Genomic DNA, 24393 nt, shown 5'->3' with positions numbered 1-24393 from the left:
TCCCTTTGTGGAGAACACTCTTCCTTATATTCGTTCTTGGCTACTTTCAGGTCTCAGTTTAGATGTCACTTCCTCCAGGAAGACTTCCCAGATCCCTATATCCTGACCAGATACTCTTTTGTCCAGGCTCCCAAAGACCCCTGCATTTCTCCTGCCAAAACACATCTTTCCTATACTTTATTGTAATCGCCTGTTCATTTACCTATGGCCCCCAGAGCAGTGCTATCCAATAGAACTTTCTGTAATAATGGAAATGTCATATATGCATGTAATCTAATGTAGTAGGTACACGTGGTGGTTGAGCACTTGAAATGCAGCTTGTGCTGCTGAGGAATTGAACTGTTAATTCTATTTAATTTTAGTTTAATTCTACTTGATTTATATTTAAAGAGCCCCATATGGCTCCTGAGAGTCTGTGAGCTCTGAGAAGGCAGGAAGCGGGTCTCATTAGTCCACTCTTGTATACTCAGTGGTCCATAAATGTTACCATAAGAATGAGGAAACTCTGGAACCAGGATGATGAAGAAAGGCCACAGCTCATCCAAACAGCCCTCTTCATCCCCTCCCCAGGCATCTTTTCAGGGGATAAGGAACAAAGACATTATGTTTGTAAAGCAGTCAGTAGTTTACAAAGGATGTCTACAAATCATGATTTTTATTTCTAAAGCTATTATTATTTTTGAGACAGGGTTTCACGCTGTTGCCCAGGCTACAGTGTAGTGGCACCATCATGGTTCACTGCAGCCTCAATCTCCTGGGCTCAAGCAATTCTCCCACCTCAGCCTCCCAAGTAGCTGGGACTACAGGCAAGCGCCACCACGCCCAGCTAATTTTTGTATTTTTTGTAGAGACAGTGTTTTTGCCATGTTGCACAGGCTGGTCTCAAACTCCTGGGCTCAAGTCTGCCTCGGGCCTCACATAGTGCTGAGATTAATAGGCATGAGCCACTGTGCCGGCCCATCATTTTAATTACCATTAAATGGCAGGAGTCAGGCAAAGCAGGACTCATTAAGCAAGGAATTACTGGGGCTTAGGATGACGAGGTGACTTGTTCAGGATCTCCAGCTGGTCAGTGCAGAATTCCTTGGGCTGCAGTTTCTAAGGCCTTACCTGACATCCAAATGTGACTCGGCATGCACCAAGAAAGGAGTGGGCCCCTCCTTCACTATGGATGGAGAAGTCTCAGAGAGTAAGTGGAAACAGGTGGGATAGGAACGGGGTGGGAGGATGTGGGCTGGGCATCTGGCAGCTTCCTCAGGGCCCTGAACACTGGAATCCCCCACCTTAGGCGAAGGAGGAAATGGAGGTCTTCAGGAGAACCCAGGGAGGCCAGGCCAGGTTGCCCCAGCCCACCCTCGGGTGCCTCTTCCCAGCCCAGCTGAGGAAGCATCAGGCTTCCAGCTCTTCCCCCCATATTCCCCCCACTCCCCTGCCAACTCTCTGTAATTCACAGCACGGGACAGCCAGTCTGGGAAGTGACAGGTGGAGGCTGACAAATAAGGGCCCTCTGCTCTGCCAGGGGGCAGGATGGGGCCTCAGCTGGGCCTTGCGGGGCTGCCTGGTGGCGGCTCCTCCATCTCGGGGAATTCCCCTCCTGCCTAAAAGTCAGCTCAGCCCAGCCCTCCTTCCTGCAGAAGCACAGTGAGCTGAGGAGCCTTCGCAGGGACAGCCGCCCCCGGTGCACACACCCTGGTATTCTCCTGCCCTTCCCCAGGTGAGTGACCAGATGGGGGTGGGTGGCCAGGACAGGGGAAAGGACCCACCGCACAAGGGTGCTGGGGTCAGCAGACACCCCCAGCTCCATGCCAAGAGCCACCTGGCCTCCCATGTCCTGCCAGTCAGGGTCTGCTGCTCCCAGCCCAGCTTGCTCTTCCCACCCAAGTCCTGGGTTCCCAGCCCCTGCTCCTCACCCAGCCTCCTTCTCCGCTGTCTTCTCTCCTCCATCTCGTTTCTTCTTCCTGCCCCTCTTCTTCTGGCCTTGCTTTCTTGGCCAGGCTCTTTCTCTCTAGTTGTTACTAGCTTTTCCAAAGGAAAAAGAAAAGCCTATTTTTGTCTTCTTCCCTCAAGAAAAGGGAGGTGTGCGAGTGTGAACATGGATGTGGGTGTTTGTGTGTGTGAGAATGCCTGTGTTGTGTCAGATCCCTGAGGTGTGTATGTGTCTGTGTGGGTGTAAGTTGGTGACTGTATTTGTTTGTGTATCTGTGTGTACGGTCTGTGTGTGTGTGTGTGTGTGTGTGTGAATTTTTGATGGGGAGTGTACAGGTGTGTATTGGGCACGTTAGAAGTCTGCAGCTAGATAGGAAGAGACCAAGAATCGATGCTGCCTCCGAGGGGAACACAATGGAGGCTGAGGCCCTCCTTAACACTGGAGCAAAAGGATCTCTTGCTTCTCTCCTGCCTGCTCTGCTTCTAGGGCCGCTGGACTCTTTTGTGGTGGAACCTTTAACAGAGAGCCCAGGGCACAGGGAGTGGGCCAAGGGCAGGCAGATACAGCTGATGCAGCTTCCTCTTTGATTACTTAGAAAATCTGGACTAAAATTCTATTTAATTTTAGTTTAATTCTACTTATTTAGATAGCCCCATATGGCTCCTGAGAGTCTGTTAGCTCTGAGAGAGCAGGAAGCGGGTCTGATTGGTCCACTCCTGTATCCTGAGTGGTCCATAAAAATTACCGTAAGAATGAGGAAACTCTGGAACCAGGAATGATGAAGAAAAGGCCAGCTCATCCAAATGGCCCTCTTCATCTCCTCCCCAGGCATGTTTTCACAGTCCAGGGAAGTCCCTGGCTAGAAGAGGCAAGGAACAGAGGCCAAGTCTGATGGTGGCTTCTAGGCTACAGAGGAATGGAGGGAGAGCGGGGAGGGGCCATAGAAGAAGAGGCTGTGGGAGAGGACAGGGAGGAAGGTGGGTGGGACTGAAAGAGGGTTGCTCTCAGGGCCCTGTTAGGGCTTCCCAGGATTAGGAAATGCTCTGGTTTTGTGGGTCTAACTTCCTGAGAGGCTGGGCCGGGCTGAGCCTGGCTGACCTGTTCCCACTTCCAGGAGGATGACGAGGGGCAACCCTGGATGCAAGCCCAGATCCAGCTTGACACCCTGACCTGGAGACGGAGAGGCCAGGGGGAGAGAAGCTGGAGTCGGAGGACCCAGGGTTCCTAGGAACTGTGGGAGGGGCTTGGCTAGGCCGCGTATATGACTATGTGACGAGGCTGGGAATTTCCCCCAGTGTCACTTTGCCTTTCCTCTCCTCCAGTGGTGCCCTAGAAACTGAAGTGTAACAGGCAGGCCCAGGGACACAGGGAACATAGTTGGGATGGAGAAGGGGGAAGAGGGGAAAGAGCCTGGAGAGTAGTCAGAGCAATGCCTTCTAGGCCCAGCTCCTCAGAGGACAGTGTGATGTCCAGGGCAAGCTGCTCCCCAGCTCCAGGCCTTGGGGTCCTCCTGGGGAAAGGAGAGAAGCAATCCCTGCTGCCTCACAGGATGGATGATCATAATGATCATCGCCACCTTTCACTGAGGCCAAGTCCTGTGGCATTTGATTGTCACCATCCTGTGAATTGGGCACAGTTATAACCTTCATGTCATTGATAAAGAAACCAAGGCACAGAGTTATAAGTGGCAGGGCTGTGATTTAAGCCCAGAGGCCAGAGCCCACACCTTATCCTCTGCATGACAGTCTCTTAGGAGACGGGCAAGTTGTGGATATGAAATGGTTTCATTCACCTTAAGGTGCTGAATGAATGTGAAAACTTCTGAAGATACAACTACCTCCTCATGCAGGTATTTGGGAGGTGGATAGAGAGAATTAAAAATGTGTTCTTAGGCAGAGGAGAGAAGCTGGGACCATGGACCCTGCTCATTTATTTACTTTTTACCAAAAACTGCCACAATTGCCTAGAACAATTTTAGTATCATGTGCTTGACGTGCATTATCTCATTTAACTATCATCAAAATCTCTCTCTAATATACACTTACACCCAGCACCAAAAAGTACCTAGAATCCACTGGAGGGTTTTACACTCCTGAGATTGCCTCAGGCTATGGATCTAAGGAAAGGCTGCTCTTTTCCTAGTTCATTAGCTGCTCCCCCTGAGTTCCATTCTCCCCTAGCCAAGGCCCTGATTCACTCATTCTCCTAATGGAATGAGGCATGTGCTTGTTTGATTTAGATGCTCCATTTCCAATCAGTGGGGTATGTGGAAACAGCACTGCGCTGGGAGCAGGATACTTGGGTTCTGTCCTGTGTATGAATCATAAACTCAACGTAAGACCTCCCGCAAATCCCTGCCCTTCTCTGGCCCTTGGTGTGGTTCCAGCCCTACAATGAAAAGACTGAGTTGATCATTTCTTTTTTTTTTTTTTTTTTTTTTTTTGAGACGAAGTCTTGTTCTTGTCCCCAAGCTGGAGTGCAATGGTGTGATCTTGGCTCATTGCAAACTCCGCCTCCCAGGTTCAAGTGATTCTCCTGCCTCAGCCTCTCGAGTAGTTGGGATTACAGGTGCCCGCCACCACGCCTGGCTAATTTTTGTATTTTTAGTAGAGACGGGGTTTCACCATGTTGGCCAGGCTGGTCTTGAACTCCAGATCTCAGGAGATCCGCCTGGCTCAGCCTCCCAAAGTGTTGGGACTACAGGCATGAGCCACCGCATGCCCCGCCTGGGTTGCCCATTTCAAAAGACCCTTCAAGCCTGGCATTCTGAGTTCTATGTCTTGCTAGCTGGCAGGACTTTGGAGCATGATGCTTAAGAGTGTTAAGCATTTAAGAGCCTGGATCTTCAAGCTCTGGTTACTTGCTGCGCTGTAAGACCTTGGGCAAGTCATCTAATACCTCAAAGCTTCAGTTTCATCTGTGAAATGTGGATGATAATGGTACCAACCTCATAAGCTGGTTGGGAGACAAATTATGAATAAAAGCGCAGAGCTAGCACACAGCAAATACTCCATATGTTACCTTTTAATGCTTTCATTATGCGGCCTCCACCCCTCTTCTGGCACTTGGTCTAGAGTTAAGTTGGTTATAGATGGATTTTTTGTATGTTTTTTATTTCCTTCAAATGTGTATCTGGGTCTGACTCTGTAGCTACCTTAGTAGAGGTGGTGGAGAAGGGAGTAGCAGAAAGGAGACTGAGAAGTTGTGCGCTTTAAAACAAAACCAAATAAAACAAAACAAAACAAAGGCAGTTTGATCTTCCTTCTGGGTGTGGCTTTGTGCGAGTGCTTGTCATTACTCTGGAAGAACAAGAGGTTGCACCTGCCTGAGTCACTCAGCTCCCAGTGTCAGGCCCAGCTTCTTGACTTGGAAATCCCCTTCCAGACCACAAGGTAGCAGGCAGTGCCAGGCTAGGGGGCCTGTCTCCCATTCCTGCCACGCCCCCAGAGGCTAGGGTCTCAGAGAGGATGTGTATGGTGGGATGGAGCCTGGTGAGGTTGCACTGCAGAGTTTAACAGCAAAGTTCTACCCAATGCATGCAGCCCACAGCTAGACACCACTATCATTTCTTGAATGCCTACTGTGTGCTGAGCCTTGGGCTTTATTTGCATTATCCAATTTATCCTCATGATCACATGAGGAATAGGTATATTATCCCCCATTTTCCAGACAGAAGCCTCAGGCTTAGAGGGGCCACCCAGGTAGTAAGTGGCTGAGCAGGGACTGGAATCCCATTAGTTCGATTCATAGCCTGTGTTTATGACAGTGGTGAGTTTCTGCAAGACAGTGAGAAAAATCATGTCATTGTGAAGACAACCTGGTACAGCGGACCAAGCACACAGGACTGGGAGCCAAGGCCCTGGATTCCAATCCCGGTTGTGTCACTCAGTGTGTGTGGCCTAGAGCAAGTCCTTTTCTAGACAGAGGACTGAATTTACCTATCTGTCAAATAGGGGTTTGTTATCAATGGGCTCCAGGGCCTCTATCAGGGTGGAATACCCTGAAGACAAACCAAGACTTAAAAGAATGGAAGGGGTGGGGTTAGTCACGACTTATAAATAAACAAGTTTTCTCACAAATTGTAACTGTTAAGAAAAAGGATCCAGAACTAGGAAATCAGACAAAGAGATGACTGAATGCCATTTTTACGTCAAGCTTGAGAATTCCTAGCGGGCACTTTGAGAAATGAAACTGCCCAGCTAAGGCCAGACATGCTACAAAAACAGCTGAAATAGTGTGGAAACAAAATGCAAGTAATTAGAGACCAGTCATTTTTAGGTGAATTTTAGTTTTCAGTGGATAGAGGGTGGGGGTGGAGAAGATGTGGGTTGGGAATAGGAACACAGCATTGCAGGAAGAGAATTGGGAAGTACAGGCAAAGAGCAGGAAGAAAACTGGCAGGTGGGGACCTGATGGGTGGAGATGATGCCTGGGAGATGATACCAGGGCCAGGATTCCCAATTTCTCTGTAGGATCCCCCCAGTGGTGACACTCAGTGGTGCTTTGGTGTTTGCATCGCTTCCTCCCTCCCTTCCTCCCTTTTGAATCGAGCCATAAGTGTAATTCTTCTCATAATTAAACTAGAATGAATATAGTTTTGAAGATCTGATAACACCATTGAAGTAACTGAAGGAACCCTAGGACGTTACAAAACCTTAGAGAATCCCCAGATTAGGTATCTAATTTGGTCAAGCGTCTGCCTGTGTATTATCGCGAAGTCACAGTTGATTGATGAGTCTCTCTTCTGTAAAATGAGGGTGTGTATTAAACAGTTCCCCAAATCCTTTCCCCTAATTCTTTTCGAGGATGAGGGCCTGTCAATGACTAAGTTTTCAACAGTACCAGTGAAATGAATCTTTTGCAATAGGTTTTTCATAAAGCTATATTTAGTTTAAAGAGCCCCGTTCTTTATTCCAAGGTTAGGCCTTCTACTTTTTGGAATTAAAATTTACCTTTCTCTCTTTTTAAAAATAAAAGGATAAACTTTTAAAAAGCTTTCCTACCCTTAAAGCAAGTTTCTGTTCCTTACCGGTCTAGGAAATTCCAGTCTGTTGGGATTATCTAGCCCACATATAGGTAGGTAGGGTGGAAGGCGGCTTCCGGATTTGCCCACCTGGGTTTGAATCTTGGTTCAGCCCTTTACTAAGGTCATCTAAGCTTTTTGTGACTCAAATATTATTTATTTTAAGAAAAGGCAGTAAAACCCACCTCACTAGGGTGATTGTGCAAAGAAAATAATGCACGCAAAGCATTTACAATGCCAGGAGCAAAGCGTTTACAATGTCTGGGAATCCTTTACGATGTCTGGAGCAAAAAATGTTAGTGGTAAGTGTCTTTACGGGTCCTTTCAGCTCGGAATTTCTATAGTTTCGTTAAGAAGAGTCCTGGAGCTCCCTGGACGGAACTCGGGCCCTGAGCTCCAGCTCTGGCTTAGTGCCAAATGCTTACGTGCCTTTTGGCAGGTCCCCTCCCCGCTCTCGCCACTCGGCACAAGGAAGGGGCTGGGTGGTCTCTGTGGCTCGCCTCCGCTCTGAAACTCCGACTTTCAAGGTGGCCCCAGGCCTCCGCCAGGGGCTTCCGGGGCTGGGAGTGCGGCAAGGGGCCGCGCGGGCCCGGGACGGTGGCGCCAGCGAGGTCGCTCCTAGAGGGGGAGGCCGCCGAGGGGACGTGATAACACCGAGGGCCCCCGGAACCGCGGGCAGCCTGTGTTTACCTCGCTCGGTTCCACCCCTGGCGGCCGTGGGCCCGCCCGGAGCGCGCGGCACGATTGGGCGAGCGGTCTGCCAGTCTCCGGGGACTTTCCCAGGGGTGGGGCGGCCCGGCTAGGCCCCCGGCACTTCCTAGTCCTCGGCCGGGTCCCCCTGCCCCCGCCCAGGAGCCGGAGGAGTGCTACGGGGGGCCGGAGCCTGTCCCTGGCCGCTGCCCAGTCCCTGGATTCGGGGCTGGACGCAGCAAGCGGGGCGCTGTGTCCCAAAGTTCCCGGTCCTCGGGTAAGCTGGTCGGGCCGGAGCGGGGATGGAGGGGAAGAAGGGAGGCCGGGCCCAAATCGTCCAGAGCATCGGTGGTGGCGGGGCGCGAGCTGGGAAGATGGTTTGTGCACCCGGGCCCCGCGCGCGAGGTCCCGGGGCCTCTCCGCCAGCTGCCAGGCAGGGCAGCGAGGGGACTCCCTGCTTGGCGCTGGGGCTGGTGGGGGGCGCGCGTGCGCACTGCGCGGGGCAGCGCGCCTGAGAACGGCGTGGGGCGGCTGTACAGCGTGCAGACCCTCCGGGTGCGGGCGGCGCTGCGGCCGTTTGGGTGTCTACCCTGTGGAGACGAGTTTCCTACGCGGCGTCAGGAGTTTCGTATAAAGTTGTGGAAGCAGTGTACATATGTCACGAGGAGGAAAATAATAATTCTTATTGGGTGCTTTCCAAGTGCTGATCTTAACGCTGTACGTGTATTAGACTCATTTAATTGTCACTTCCATCCTAAACATTGTTTTTATCTCCATTTTATGCTTTAGGAAACCGAGGTACTTGGAGCTTGAGGTCACACAGCTGTGAGTTGCAAAGTCAGATCTGAACTCAGGCATTTGACTCCAGAGTTCCTATTATACGATTTCTGCTGAACATGTTTTGCGGGCACATTGTTGGAGACATTTGTGTACATGTGCAGGATAGATGAGTGTCCAGGAGTGCTTCTGGGGATGGAGTTTGAAGGCTGAGCTTTCCACTGTAGGACATTTGTGTGCACGTGTGCGTTGTACATTCATTGTGTGTACAGGAGCAGATGGGAATTTTGTGCGACTGGGTGAGAGATTGTGTTTTGGTAGGGGGAGGGAGGGACTTTTGTGGATGATGCAGAAGAATCAGCAACGTCCTTCCCCACCCCCTTGCAGAATGACAGTGCAGGGAAATGTGTAGATTCCTAATGCATCATTTTTTTTTTTCACAGTGCCGTCAAAATGGGATTTAATCAGCACTTACTCATTTTCCAAACAATGGGGTGTGATAGAGGGGAATTTGGCATCTGATGAGAGGTCAGAAAAGGAGACTCAGAATTTTTAAGAAAAATCCTTGACAAAGGAGGGTAGAATTGTATTAGGAGGGTAGAATATTAATTAGTACAAACTCAGCATCCCCGTGGTGTTTTCTGTTTTGCAACAGAAGAAACTGAGGCAGTGAAAAAACTGCTAATGCTAATGCTAATAGCTTACTATATGCCAGGCACAGTGCTTACATTCTGTATCTCATTTAATCTTCTTTTTTTTTTTGAAACAGAGTCTCACTTTGTTACCCAGGCTGGAGTACAGTGGCGCAATCTCGGCTCACTACAACTTGCCTCTCAGGTTCAAACTATTCTGCTACCTCAGCCTCCCAAGTAGCTGGGATTACAGGTACCCGCCAGCATGCCCGGCTAATTTTTTGATTTTTTAGAGACGGGGTTTCACCATGTTGGCCAGGCTGGTCTCAAACTCCTGACCTCAAGTGATCTGCCCTCCTCAGCCTCCCAAAGTGCTGGGATTACAAGTGTGAGCTGCCGCGCCCAGCCTCTCTTAATCTTTCTAACAACTCTTAATTTTCAGATGAGGAAACTGAGGCCTAGAGAAGGTTAAGACTCCCAAGACTAGCAACCCTTGAATCCTGGAGTGTGTTCCCTTTCCCCTGACCAAGGCTGCTGTCCTGCTGTGTCCCGGGAAAATAATGTGATCAAGGACTGGCACTTCATGGAAGCAATTGATCATGCCTCTCTGGAAGCTGCCACTGGGAGTGTGCAGTGTTCTACACGCTTATGTAACCATGTTTGTCTCCCAGTCTTGGGTGTTCCATGGGTATAGCATGGCACTCATGCTGAGGGTTGATGCCTACCCCTGGATACCCCCACCAGGTTTTTCGGGGCCCCAGGAAGCTGTGGGGTCTGAGTCATACCCTTACCCCCAGTGCTGCCTGTGACTTGGGGCCCGGATGTCCCGGTTGGGTCAGGCCGACCTGATTTGAGTGAGGCAGCGTTGTAGGTGGTTGTTTGTCTGCCTCTCTCTCCAACCCACTGGTTACTGTTTTACCCGCTGTGATTTGGCCACACCATGCTGGCCTGCTTTTCCCCCTCCAGCAAGTCAAGCTTGTTCTCATCCTTAGGCTTTCAAACGTGCTGCTCCCTCTGCCCAGAACATCTTTCCCCAGCTTTTCCCATGACTGGTTTTTCCTTATCGATCAAGTCTCAGCTCAAATGTCAGCTCCTCAGAGGGGCCTTCCCTGATCTTTTTATGCAAAGCAGCCCCTTTTTTCACTTTCTGTCATTACTATTTTACTTTTCTCATGCATGTATCATGCTATGAAAGAATCTCGTTTATTTGCTGATGTGAAAGCATATGCATAGAACTTAGTGTCTGGCAAATTATTTTTAGTGTTTATTGTCTTTCTCTTTTCCTAGAATAGAAGGGGGTGAGTGTAGTCCTCTCGAGTGTATTTCTGTAGCGGGAGAAGAGTGCCTGGTGGATGGCTTTTCTGAGTTTGTTCAATGAATGAGTAGAATAATGGCACATTTCACAAATGAGGAAACTAAGGCCTAGAGATGAGAAGGCAGAAGTAGAACCAGAGTCTGCTCTCCCAGCGCTCTCCCAAGCATCATTTCCTGATGGCTCCTGCGCCCAGTACCATGCAGTGTCCTTGATGCACAGGTGCATAAGGAGCTGGCTTTGCCTTCCAGGAACTTTTGGTCAAATGGGAAGATGTGCTATGAGTGAGACCTGAAAGGCATTGTGTGCCAGTAAGTGCCAAATGAGTCGGATTGGCATAGGTATAACTGGAGTGCAGAGTAATTTGGGGGCACCAGATGGTTGGGGGGGGGTCTTCTGGAGGGAAGTGACTTCAAGGTCGGACCCTAAAAAAATGACGAAGTGCAGAGTGGAACCTGGGTCTGTTCTGGGACTTAGTAGACTAGTCAGAATATCTGGAATCGGCCTCTCCTAGGTTGAGAGAATTGACAAGTTGGCCTGGGAAATACCCTAGAAGATTTTGATACCAGACACAGAAATACTGATTTTTCTCCTTAGCAGCATGGGGAAATGGTCAGAGCAGTTGGTACACAAACTTGAGCATGCATCAGAATCCTGGGGGTGGAGGTGGAGGGTGGTTGTTAAACACAGATTGCTGGGCTGCAACTCCAGAGCATCTGATCCAGTGGATGGTGGCGGTGCCAGTGCCGCTGGTCCGGGCTGCTCCTTGAGCACCCCTGGTGAAGAGCACATGATTCAGTACTTGGCAGACCTGGGTAGCTGTGTCTGTCACTCTGGGCCTCTGCATCCTCACCTGTCAGCTCTGTATGACATCAGTGCTACCTCCTAGAATGGTGGGAATTAATGGGACAGTATGTGGCAAGCACTCAGCACGGGCCAACAGTGTGGTAAGCGCTCAGTAAATGGTCATTGCTATTATCGTTAATGATGCTAATCATGAACAGGATTCCAGTAGGAGATGATGAGACTGGTTTGATGTTCTGTGCTCTGGATAACTTGCTGCTAAGGTTTGACTGTGTCCCCCAAAAGTTCATGTGTTGGAAACATAATCCCTATGCTTCATGAATGGATTGTCAGCTCTGCCCTCATAAATAGATTACTGTCACTATCACGGGGCGGGGGGAGGGGGAGGTTAGTTATAAAAGGGGCCAGTTTGGTCAGTACTCTCTCTATTTCAATCACTGATTTTCTTCTTTTGTCTTCCACCTTGGCATGACCCTTGCCAGATGGTGGTGTCATGCACTTGGATTTCTCATCATCCAGAACCGTGAGCCAAATAAACTCGTTCTTCATAAATTACCAGTCTGTGATATTCAACAGAATAGTAGCAGAAAGGAGACTAAGACACTTGCTTTCAACCCTCTGCCACCTGTGGACCATGCCGTGTCCCCTCTGGATGAGTTGTCTTTGGCTTTGTCTCAAGCATCCGTCCCTGTTTGGAGTGGTAGAAACTCAGATGTGGGTGGGGCTTTGAAGACACCTGGCCTGAATTCCCTCAACAGCCCTGGTGCCCCTCTGCGTGGCCCTGACTCCTGGGATCAGGGCACTCTCCACCTTGTAGGCAGCCCCTTCCAGTGCTGTTCCAGACTTCTTTCTTTTGTGGGCCGACATCAGCGCGGGTTCTCCCTTTCTCACCTCCATCATTCTCCCTCATTGCTTACCTGACCACTGTGAGGGACGGAGAGAGGCTGAGCAGTAGCATGGTGTGGTAAGAGAGTGCACAGTGGCCACCAGAGGACGGGGTATGCATCTCTTCTGTGCTACTGCTGTCCCATGCAGCTGTGAGCATGTCTGTTCCCCTTTGTCGGCTTTGGTTTCCCAGCTGCAGAATGAAAACGTTTCACTGTCTGGCATCTCAGGGCATTCTCTTCCAAGTCTTAAAACCTCTGTAACAACCAACAACCAATGATTGGGTCACCCTCTCTTTGGCTCTGGCAGCTCCTGGTTTCCCCCTGGGCCAGGCCTTGCTGTGCCTGCCCTCCTAGATTCTTGCTGCTATGTCCCCACATGCCCGCAGTGCCTGCCCCTCCTATCCCTGGCCATCTGTAGGGAGGGTATCCGGGCATCCTCCAGAGAGTTGCCACAGGAAGGCACAGGGTAGCTGCGTCCCCTTGTTCTGTGCTCTGGAAAGACCTTGGCAGCCACCATGACCGTTGTGGGAAGTTCTTGATGATTTTCCCATGACTGGCCCAGGACAGTCACTCTTCAGATTGGAACGGATGACTGGCGAGCAGCAGCTGGCTCTTTGTCTGAGGGCTGCTCTGTGCAGAGCTGAACTCTTCTCTCCCAAGGACCTCACCCTGAGGCTGTTCTTTGAGAGGCAGGAGCTCTGTGTCCTTGAGCACCTACACAGTGGACAAACCGGGCAGCCCAGGCAGGGGTATGTGTGGGGGGGAAGTGGGTGTAGGTGTGTGGGTACTGTGGGAGTTGTGTCACCAAGGAGTCACGCTGAGAGGCCAGGGCAGGTATGGGACTGCCCTATGAGTCAAGGGCCTTTGGCTCGGTCTCCACCTACTCGGCAGAGCACTGGCCAGGCCCTCTGTTGGCCTTCAGGCCGCTCATCCCCTGCCTTCATTACAGTCAGCTTCAGCAGCAGTCTCAGGAGCCTTGGTGCCTCTCCACCCATTTCTGTCTCTGCAGGTGCAACTCCTGCCTGATCCGGTCCCCAGGAAACTGGCAACATAGACTTTTAGAAAATATTGTCCTAAGCACATTAACACAGGAACAGAAAACCAAATGCTGCATTTTCTCACTTATAAGTGGAACTAAATACAGGCACTCATGGACATAAAGATGGCAACAGTAGACACTGGGGACTACTAGAGTGGGGAGGGAGGGAGGCAGGGTTGAAAAACTGTTGGGAACTGTTTTCAGTACCCAGGTGATGGGATCGTCCCTGCCCTAATCACGCAGTACACCCAGGTAGCAAACCTGCACATGTACCCCCTGAATCTAAAATAAAAGTTGAAGCAGAAAAAAAGCAAAAAATACAGTAAAAAGAAAAGAGAAAAAATGAAGGAGTCTGTCAGATATAGAGGGTACCATGCAGGCACCTGCACGCTCACTCATCTGGTTTAAGAAATAACACATTTTCCAGGCCGGGCGCGGTGGCTCAAGCCTGTAATCCCAGCACTTTGGGAGGCCGAGACGGGTGGATCACGAGGTCAGGAGATCACGACCATCCTGGCTAACACGGTGAAACCCCGTCTCTACTAAAAATACAAAAAAAAAACTAGCCGGGCGAGGTGGCGGGCGCCTGTAGTCCCAGCTACTTGGGAGGCTGAGGCAGGAGAATGGCGTAAACCCGGGAGGCGGAGCTTGCAGTGAGCTGAGATCCGGCCACTGCACTCCAGCCTGGGCGACAGAGCAAGACTCCGTCTCAAAAAAAAAAAAAAAAACTAGCCGGGCGAGGTGGCGGGCGCCTGTAGTCCCAGCTACTCAGGAGGCTGAGGCAGGAGAATGGCGTGAACCCGGGAGGCAGAGCTTGCAGTGAGCTGAGATCCGGCCACTACACTCCAGCCTGGGCGACAGAGCGAGACTCCGTCTCAAAAAAAAAAAAAAAAAAAGAAATAACACATTTTCCAATCACCTCGAATTTCTCCTTCATCAGCCACCAACAAGAAACGTGTTCTGAATTTAGTGGCTTTTTTTTTTCTTGCATTTCTTTAAAGTTTTTTTTTTTTTTAAATAAATGTGTGCATCCCTAAATAATACATAGGTTTTTTTATATTTGAAGACGTTATTTAGGCTGAGCGCTGTGGCTCATGCCTGTAATCCTGGCACTTTGGGAGGCAGAGCAGGCAGGTGGATCTCTTGACCCCAGAGTTTGAGACCAGCCTGGGAAACATGGCGAAATCCCATCTCTGCAAAGAATACAAAAATTAGCTGGGTGTGGTGACGCATGCCTGTAGTCCCAGCTACTTGAGAAGGAAGGTGGGAGGATGACTTGAGCCGGGAGGTTTAAGTTGCACTGAACTGAGATCATGCCACTGCATTCCAGCCTGGGCGACAGAGCGAGACCCAGATCATTCCATTCGTATCTCCAGCTGTGGCTCATCTTTTTTCACTGCTGTATAGTATTCCCTGATAGGAAATTGCCACAGTGTATTTATTCATTTTCCTCTTCATTTTAGGTAGCTTTCAGCTTTTTGTTGCTAACACAAGGCATCTTTGGCTTTTATCTGAGTACCTCAGCCCCTATCCAGCCTTTTCCTTTCTAGCTCCTTGACAGCCATTATTGCTCCTGTCTGGGTAGCATTTTAAGGTTTACAGAGAACTCTATGGTTCCTACTTGGTCCTCACAACATTTCCATAGGGAGAAACAAGGAAAGTGAGGCCTGCCGAGGGTCATTCGGGAAGGGATCATAGCCTGGATTTGAATCTGTGAAACCCTCTTTCCACCGTATTTTGTGTAAGGGGAATCCCCAAAATTGGCATCTTACCTCTTGGAGGCAGGGGCGTTACAGGGTTAAACTCTGGTTTCAAGCTATCCTCCTGCCTCTGTCTCTGGAGTAGCTGGGACTACAGCCATGCACCACTGCACCCAGCTCACTTAAATTTTTTTAAAAAAATATTTTAAAGTTTCCCTTTAAAAAAATTACCAAATAACACATGATTATTGGGGAAAAACCCCCCAAAACTCAAGCAGTGCAAAAGATATAAAGTAAAAAAGTGACAGTTGTCTTCTCTCTCCTTCCTTTCCCCTTCCTCTGTCCCCACTGTGTTTAAAAATTAATTTTGTAATTGTATAAGAACAGGACTAGTTTTCCCATGTGAAAAGTTAAAATAGCATAGGTAAAGCAAAAGTTTCTTTTGGTTTTAGTTCCTTACCCAGGTCCTTCTGTAGAGCAGTATACTAGTAGCAGTTTGGTATGTATCCTTTGAGACTTTTTTCTTTTCTTCTTTTCTTTCTTTCTTTCTTTTTTTTTTTTTTAAGAGACAAGAGTATCACTCAGGCTGGAGTTCAGTGGCATGATCATAGCTCACTGTAGCCTGAACTCCTGGGCTCAAGTGATCCTCCCACCTCAGCTTTCCAAGTAGCTGGGACTCCAGGCATGGGCTACCATGCTCCACTAATGTAAAAAAAATTTTTTAATAGAGTCCGGATCTTGCTTTTTGCCCAGGCTGGTCTTGAACTCCTGGCCTCAGGCAATCCTCCCACCTTGTCCTCCCAAAGCACTGGGCTTCCAGGCCTTTTTCTATGCACATTTAAGATTCCGTACACATACATACACACACACACACACACACACACACACACACACACACACACACACACAGTTACGTGTTTTTGAAAAAAATAGCGTCCTGTTACACATATAAATCTGCACTTTGGTTTGTATTTTATGGGCATTTTCCTGTATCACTGCCAAGCAATCTACCCTGTTCTTTTTGGTGGCTGTATAGTATTCCATGAAATGAATGGTAGTTTGTTTAACCAGTCCCTTCTTGATGGACATTCAAGAATAGCAAAAATGTCTATTACAAAGCATGTGGCAGTGTACATTTTTGTCCAGCTTCTGTGTGTACTGATGCAAAGATCTCTGGATTCCTACATAGGGCATTACTGAATCAATCAGACTTCTGCCCTGTTAGGTAAGTCACACCTCCTCAAGCACACTTTTTTTTTTTTTTGAGATGGAGTCTCACTCTGTCTTCCAGGCTGGAGTGCTGTGGCATGATCTCAGCTTACTGCAATCTCCGCCTCCCGAGTTCAAGCAATTCTTCTACCTCAGCCTCCCCAGTAGCTGGGACTACAGGAGTGTGCCACCACACCTGGCTAATTTTTGTATTTTTAGTAGAGACTGGGTTTCGCCACATTGACCAGGCTGGTCTCGAACTCCTGACCTCAGGTGATCCGCCCGCCTCAGCCTCCCAAAGTGTGGGATTACAGGCATGAACCACCGCACCCAGCCCTCAAGCACACTTTGCTACACGAGAACTTTGTTCTCACCAGTTAGGCATACATGCAGGTTGTTGTCATTGAGAAAGGACATTCTTCAGTGGGTGACTCAGCTGTAAGAAAAGCAAATGTATACTCAGGCTACCTCAGTAGGAATATACTACCTAAAAGGGTGGAGGTGAAAGTCACTCTGCATTTGGTCAGGCAAGCCATACCTGGAGTGTTGGGTCCAGTGCTAGAACCAGCTAGAGATAGTGTGGGGTAGAGGGTTGGTGGGGGGCTGGAGAGGGGGCAGCCCCTATGTGGAACAGTACAGGGGAAAGGGCTGATCAACCTCAAGAGAAGGCTGCAGGTTCCACATGTCTTCAGGGTTGTCCTGCTGAAGATGGGCATCTTGTTCCTTATTCCAGGGGACCACAGAGGGGAGAGAAGGGCCAGTAGAAACAGAACTGGGAGCAGCCTAACTATAGCCAGTGCTGGCTGCCCCAGGAATTGTTTTGGGGAGGAAGTTGGTGAGATCTGGATTGCTGAAGTTGGCCAGCTGGAGTCCCTGGGCTCCTCAGAGGACTGGGTAAGCACAGGATGGAATGTCCTCTGAGCTCCCTTCCAGCCTGAGATTCTAAACCCTGTTGACTGCAGGTGATGAGGGGCAGATTGCCACCTGGTTGCATATAAAGCTAGAGACATATAAAGGCAGGGGCTAGGAACTTGGGGCATGTTCTGGAGAACTGGAAAGCAGGTCTGGTTTCCTACCTCTGAGCGTCAGCCTGCCGCCTCTCCAGGCAGTGCAGAGCAGTGGAAAGGGCACCGGTTTTGGAACCTGACAGATTGAGGCTGCATTATTTGTTCTACCACTAACCAGCTGTGTATTCTCAGGCAAATGACTTAACTTCTCTGAGTCTGCTTCCTCATCCATGTACCGCGTCTGTTGGTTTCCTTGCTGGAATGTGTGGATGATAATTTCCATCTCTGTGGCAAGAAGAAAATGAGGTCATGTGCATAATGGTGCAGCCCAGCGCCTGGCATAGGGTAGCACCTAACAAACTGTCACCCTCTCTCTGGCTTAGTTAGGTGCTCTCCCGTCCTCTTTTGCAGTGTGAATTCTGGCTCAGGTGTTCAGCAGGTGGTGTGTAACCTGGGCCTCGGAGGCTGAGTGGAGACAGTGGGGCCTCCTTTGTGGGTGACTCAGGGGAGGGGAGAATGAAGGACATGGGAAGATATGTGCCATGTTGAGGAACACAGAGCAAGCTTGGCCGGAGCCTGGTACAAGTTAGGCAGGAGGGGAGGACCTGGCACAGGGCTGTGGATGTCAGCTGAGGGTCTCTGACTGCACTCGGGGAGGGGATAGCACCCATGAAAGCTCTTATGGGAGGACTGCTGGGTTAGGGAAATCCACCTGGGCCTTAGAAGGGATTGGAGCTGGGAACTGGAGCCGTCTTAAGGTTAAAAGGTTAAAGAAAGTAGTGCTAATAAATTTCAGATCCTGAAATGTTAGAATTAGAAGGGGCCTTAAAGATTGTCTGTGCAACCCCCCATGTTATTACTATTTTTGCAGCTCCCTCTTTTTAGGTAACTGAGGCCTAGTGAGGGTTAAGATGTTTACCCTAGTGTACGTTGGCTTGATCCCACAGTTCTGGAGCCCCAGCTGTTTATATGAGACTCTGTGCCTGCAGCCTCATTATTGCTCAGTTGATTGCAAGGACGGAGGAGTTAAGTCTGGGCTCCTTATTGGTGAGGATGCCAGGGTGGAGCCCTTGAATACACACTGTCTCAAGTAGGTGCAGTGTCCTCACTGATGTGTGAACCTGACAGCCATCAGGAGAGCGCAGCCTGGTCCTTTTCTCTTTTAAATTAAAGACCGTATTTTTTATAGAGCAGTTTTGGTTCACAGCAAAATTGAGATGAAGGTACAGAGATTTTCCATATACTGCGCCCCGCCCCCCACCCCCAACATGCATAGCTTCCCCCATTATCAATATCCTCTACCAGAGTGGTAGATTTGTTACAGCTGATGAATCTACATGGACACCACTGTCACCTGGAGTCCATGGTTTACATCCGGGTTCCCTCTTGGTGGTGCATGTTCTGTGGGTTTGGGCAAATGTGGAATGGCAGGTGTCCACCATTACAGTATTGAACAGAGTGGTTTCACTGCCCGAAAAATCCAACCTGGCCTTTGATGGATGGGCCTGAGGCTGCAGTCTCCCCAGCCTGGAAATTGGTGGGGGAGGACTGGAGGTCATCATAACACAAATATGTGGACAGTTTTTTGTCTATGTGTGCAATGTGATATCATGGCGTCTCACTTCCTTTCATCCTTGGGTGGAATTGCAGGATATTCCCGTTTACAACAGAGGAAATGAGGCTCAGATTCTCAGTCGTTGGTGAGTGTGGCATCGTGGTTCAAGGGCATCTTATAGCTATATCTTCACTAGCTGTGGTGTGCCCGGGCACCCTGCTGAACCACAGTTAAATGGTGATTTGAGATCACTAGAGAATAAGTGGAGGCCAGAACCTAGCTTACTGAGCTGAATGAAGAGCCTAAAATCCCCTGTTAAAGGAGGGAACATATGGGAAAAGCCTTGGCCCTTAGATCAGCTGGGCACGGTTGTGGGGTTGCCTCAGCCTTTTGTTAAGCATCTGCTGTGTGCCAAGTACTGAGCTAGTTACTGTATATGCTTATTATTTTGGAAATCTTATTATAAAACAAGGATGTGTTTCTTGTTAAATCAGATAATCAGGGAGTATTGCATAAAGTAGAAAGTGAGAATTCCCTTCCAACTATACACATTGTTTCATTTGATTTGTTTGATCTTCTATCAGGTAGGTTCTATTATTACTCCTGTTTTACAGATGAGGCAACTGAGGCTCAGGAAAGGTGAGTGGCTGGTCCAGGGTCTCACAGCCCACAGGGTGTACGGAGCTGAGGCTAGTACAGGTGAATGCCCCCTCTCAGGCCTTGTGTTTGCAAGGTTGGCCTTGAGCACGTTCCCTGTGTGGACCTTTCTTCCTGCCTCCAGGGCAGCGATGTTTCCATGGTGCTGGCTCCCTCTCTTTCTGCAGCTTGCTGCTAGCTCCTGAGGCTTGGGTCTTCTTGATCCTGTGGCCAGCTTTAGCCGTCACCCGGGTTCTCTGTGGCCCATGCTCCTCCCCTTGCATGTGAGGGAATGAGCCCCTGGTTCCATACACAGCGGAGTAGACACTAGGACAGACCTCTCTGACATTCTGTTCTGTGCCGTCTTTCCTGGAGACCCTTCCCTATGCCCCCTCTGCCAGCCCACCTGCCAGCGTCCCTGGCAGCCTTTGCCTCTGCTGGGGAGGTAGATGTTGGCCTCCATGACCTTCCACCTCCCTGTACCAGAGATTTGCTTCCACTTTTCCCTCTGGGCCAGGGAGGGCATCGCCTGCTCCAGGGTTGCAGGGATAGCTGACCCCAGGATGCTGCCAGTGACCAGAGGCATTCAGTTGGGCTGATTAAGTCCCCAAGCTGGACTTCAGTTTCCTTATCCATCATGCAGGTATCAGCCCTGCCTTCTTCCCAGGGCTCTTGTGATAATCAGACGGAAAAACAATGCTTGGGACACGATGAAGTATTTTGCAAATGTTAGTGGCTATGCAAGTGAATATCATTTGGGGGGTCTGGGGCCACCCCACTACGCAGCCACCAGAACATGGCTAATGGCAAGATAATCTGACAGACCAAAGCATTTCAGTGCAAAAGCTGGAATGTAAATTTAATTCTGAATGTAGTCTCTATCACACCCCTCTCTTTCTGGGGTAGGGCTGAGAGTTGAGTCCTGGAGACTACTGCCTCCCTGCCACCCACAAGTGCTTGCCTGCTAGTGGGTGGCTCCTTCGGTTTCAGCAGCATCACTTCCATCTTCACGCTCTGTGGTCGTTGCCTGACCTGCAGTCTGTCTGGGCCCCTTTCTGCCCCCAAACTGGGCCTTTCTGGTTCCGGTGGGCAGCCCCAGGGCCCCTCTGGGGCGGGCTGTGGAGGCCCCCCTGGCTGAGGTCTTGTTTTGGAAGAAAGTCTGCGCTGGCTGCTTCTATACCACCAGCTGTTTCTGGTTTGGGCAAGGCGGGCTGGAGTCCCACTGCTGGTGGAGCACCTGCTGATTTGTAGTTTGTGGAACCAGGCCAGGTGGATAGAGACTCCGCGAGAAGATGTGGCGGGGGCCTGTGGTGTGTCATTGGATTGCTGGGCAGGAAGGGAAATGGAGGATGGGCTGTGGGCACCCTGGAGGGAGAGCAGGGATCTTCTGGTCCCAGCTCCATCCTGACTCCTTTGTGACCTTGGCCTTCCCTGCTCAGGGCCTTGCCTTGCTGCACTGCCTGTGCCATGAGTGAGAATCAGATGAGCTCATGCCCAAGGACTCCTGGGCTCTGAACTCCAGATACTGCTGTATGGAGGGGGGTGGTCAGTGGTTCCTTTTCGCCTTTGAAAACACACTCGTGGTTTGAGGACAGCAGAGGGGAGTACATGCCGTCATCATGTTCTCATGCAGCCCCTCATCCACTGAGTGTTTCTGGGCGCATTTCTCTCCACCTGATAATGCAGGATTCGCCTCATTGCCCTTGGAGAGTCCCCTCCAGCTGTGTCATCCTGAGAATGAGTCCTCTCTCTAGAAGTTATAAAAACCTCACTGATCAGAGGGAGAGTTCCTGTCTGCCCAGTGGTCATCCAGGGACTGCCGCTGACCATCTGGGCATGAAGTCAGCAGGACCTGGAAATTCCCTGTTTCCCTCTTTGTCTTTCTTTCCTCCAGAAGTCCAGGCCCTCCGGGGCGGCTCCTCTGATCTCCAGAGAGGGTTTTCCCACAATAGGATATTTCTCCTGCGTGTCCTCTGCCCGCTGCCTTTCTTTCTCCCCAAGCTGTGCCCCCTGAGGCTAAAGTAGGGGAGCATAGCTCTGTCTGCCCCCTTTTTGCTTCTCATGAACCCCTTTCCCTGTTGACTCCCCAGTGCCAAGAGAAACCGAGTGTTGCGTGTTTCAGAGGACATGGGGTGGGTTTCAGTTCCCACATCCTGCATCCTGCTTTGTCCCTTGACCTTACATCTGGGCCTCTCTGAGGGAGCATGGCTGGCCCAGCCCCGATTCTAGAAGTGTCTGGGTATCCAAGTGCATCTGGTCAGTGGGTCAGGGTTAGGCTCTCTCTGGGATGCTGGACATGGCCTTGCAGGAGGCGGGCTCAGGGTCAAGGGCTCGTTCCCTTCAGTCTGACTTCTCTGAATTCAAGGTTTGCCGAGGCCCTACTCTGGGCCACTCTGAAGATACCCTGGCACACAGAATGGACTTGCTCTCTGTCCTGATGCAGCCTCTAATCTACAGGACAAGGCAGACATTGAGTAAGAAATTCCCCACGCCTTCTTGTGGTGTTGACTGTGAGTTCCACGTGGGGTGCATGCATAGTGGTGGACAGGAACTAGGACACTGCTGTCCTTTTCATGCAAGGTGGCTCCAGGCCCCTTCTAGTCCTCTGTTTCACTGTTCTTGAACTCCAAGCAGTTCTCAAGGAAGGCCCACCTTCCTGTGCTCCCGACAGGATATAAAAATGTGCAGAGTATGCTCCTGCCTCAGGAAGTTCCCAGCCGGATGGCCAATGCCCGCACCCGTCAGACACATGCTGTACCGGGTGGCAAGGCCCGTGAGGACAGAGGCGAGCAGAGGGGAAGGACCCCCAACATCTGTCAACATTTTTGAGTACTTTACTTTGTGCCAGTTACAGTGCTAAGTGCTGCCCCCACACTGTTTCTTAGTTCAGTGGAAACATCTGTGCTTTGTGCTTTGCTGTAGAACATTGACCTTTCAGGTTAAAAACAAGTCACCCCTAAGCCGGGTGATGACTTGTGATGGGCGTGTGGGTAGCCGTCCTTTGCCTCTCGGGCTCAGCAGGGTGTGGGTGCCTCCCACATGGTGTATTCATCTTGTGTCTGTCAGTCTTTGGGAGCGGGGGTCCTGCTCATCAGAACTTCGTTTTTCTTTCTGGTCTGGCCCAATCCATCCTATGGATGCTCTTGGAAAAGTCCTTATTGGTTCTCATGCTGCAGGGCAAGGGAAACTGCCCAGAGGTGACCCGATAGCGTGGTGCTGCACTACAAACAGGCTTGAACTCCCTGTCTGCCCCTCCTGGCTGTGTGAGTGTGGTGGGGGTTAGAGTCACAGCAGGCAGAGCTGACTTTGCATCTTGGCTCTTATTGCTGGCCGGGTCATCGTGGCTGAGTTACTTAACCTCTCTGAACCTCAGCTTCTTCTTTGTAAAATGCAGATAGATTAGTATGCATGTTAGATACTGTGCAGCTCCACCAAGATTGTATATCTGAAGGGTTTAATGCAGTGCCTGGCAAGGAGATGACTCAAGGATGGTGGTGTTGCCATTAATCCTTTCTCACTCTGATCTTTCATTTCCATTCGGGGAACAGGGTGGTACGGTCGTAGTCGCCTGGCAGAGCCAAGGACCCGCGGAGCATGGTGTGGACTTGGGAGGGTCTTTGAGGATTCCTGATGAAACAGTTTTTGTCTTGGGGGTGGTGACCTTGGGAGGAAGATGCCGAGCCCCCAAACCCTTCTGAGGTCCCCAGTGGAGGCCTTGGGGGCCCTTTCATGCTGGAGAGCTGTTTGGAGGGCTGGAGGCTGGCTCGGTGTTTCAGCCTTAGGGCCTCTGCCCTTACTGTTCTCTCTGCCAAGAGTGTTCTTCCTTCAGATATCTTCATGGCTAGTTCCCTCACCCCTTTCAGGTCTTTGCTAAAATAGCTCCTTCTCCATGGGGCCTTTCGTGCCAGCTCCATTTAACATGAAATTCCTTGCCTCACCCTTCCCTGCCAAATTTTTGTCCATAGACTTTTTGATCACCTGAAATAATGTGTTCCCCACCACCCTCCTCTGCTTTCACCACTAGACTATAAACTCCATGAAGCAGTTTTGTCTGTTTTGTTTGCTGATAATTCCTCAGCACCCAGACGGGTGCCTAGCACAGAGTCGATGCTCAGTAAGTAATTGTTGAATGGATGAGTGGATGGACAGAGAGCTGCTCTGCCAAGTCACGGAGCTAGGATTCTAAAATCACCTTTCCAACTGGTTTCAATGACATAAAGCAGATGAAACTGAACAGATTACTAAAAAAACCTTGGTGCGCAAATAGACAGTGGTTTGATGAAAAATTCTCTGTTCCTTAGAACTGCAAGGGACAGACCATACATGATATGAGACTCACGGAGGAGGGTGACGGTGTATTAAATATTAGTCAGGGTGTTTTTTCTTTTCTTTTTTTGAAGAAGATGATACACATAAAAATGGAACTTTGGACTGGGTTGACTTGCTTATCCCTTAGGGTACAAGCATTTCACTTTAAAGATTACTGAATTAACTTAAGACTTTCATTTCCCTCCCTCAGAGAGGGGAAGGGACTGCCCACAATCCCGTAGTAAATTAATGGCTAGGCCTTTAATTGAGTTAGTGTTTATTGGGCAAAATTCATAGCTAATACTGTGGTAGGCTCTGAGGATGCAATGATGGGTAAAACATATGGGATTCCTGTTCTTCTGGACCTCACAGACAGGACATGAACTCAGATTTGGTTTTTTTTTTCCCCAAGTCCAGGTTCTTTCTTGTATCCCACATTGCACCCTACTGTTTATTTGGACTCCTGTTCCAAACAAGTCAACAATGCATTGAGGCTGCTAAGAGAAACTAATGCCATTCTAAGGTTGTATTAATAGACGCAAAGTGTCCAGATAAAAGGAGGTGACTGTCCTGCTTTGCTGTAATATGGTCAGACCAGCCTAAAGCGGGGGACTGCCTTCTGGGGCATTGACACAGTAGAGCTTCTCTGCAAAGAATGCCCCCATGGCCTGGCCAGCCTGCTGATATGCTGCTGTTGTCCTTACAGCCAGGCGGGCACCACGGCAGGGGCTGAGCTACCCTCATGGAAGGGAGAGGACCGTACCGGATCTACGACCCTGGGGGCAGCGTGCCCTCAGGAGAGGCATCCACAGCTTTTGAGCGCCTAGTGAAGGAGAATTCCCGGCTGAAGGAAAAAATGCAAGGGATAAAGATGTTAGGTAAAGCAG

The 24393-nt window shown here is 49.9% G+C and overlaps 1 protein-coding gene across 27 annotated transcripts in view; it reads left to right on the top strand.

Moving 5' to 3' along the window:
- The first annotated feature begins 1456 nt into the window (after positions 1–1456).
- TNIP1 (TNFAIP3 interacting protein 1) overlaps positions 1457–24393 on the top strand; it is a 58050-nt gene continuing 35113 nt past the window's right edge. For 8 of the 27 annotated variants that reach the window (XR_013394957.1, XR_013394956.1, XM_001109428.5 and 5 more), the window contains exons 1-2: positions 7713–7917; positions 24213–24384. Coding sequence is in view for 12 of the 27 variants with exons in the window: in XM_001109428.5 (XP_001109428.2) it covers positions 24249–24384 (136 nt within the window). In the remaining 15 variants the exon portion in view is untranslated. Of the gene's footprint in view, positions 1715–7712; positions 7918–24212; positions 24385–24393 lie in introns of those variants that run through there. The other 19 variants (XR_013394958.1, XM_002804583.4, XM_015141244.3 and 16 more) reach the window with 4 other exon arrangements.

The sequence above is a fragment of the Macaca mulatta genome, chromosome 6 (assembly GCF_049350105.2).
Source record: "Macaca mulatta isolate MMU2019108-1 chromosome 6, T2T-MMU8v2.0, whole genome shotgun sequence".
Lineage (NCBI taxonomy): Eukaryota > Metazoa > Chordata > Mammalia > Primates > Cercopithecidae > Macaca > Macaca mulatta.
This window is presented reverse-complemented; position numbering and strand designations above follow the sequence as displayed.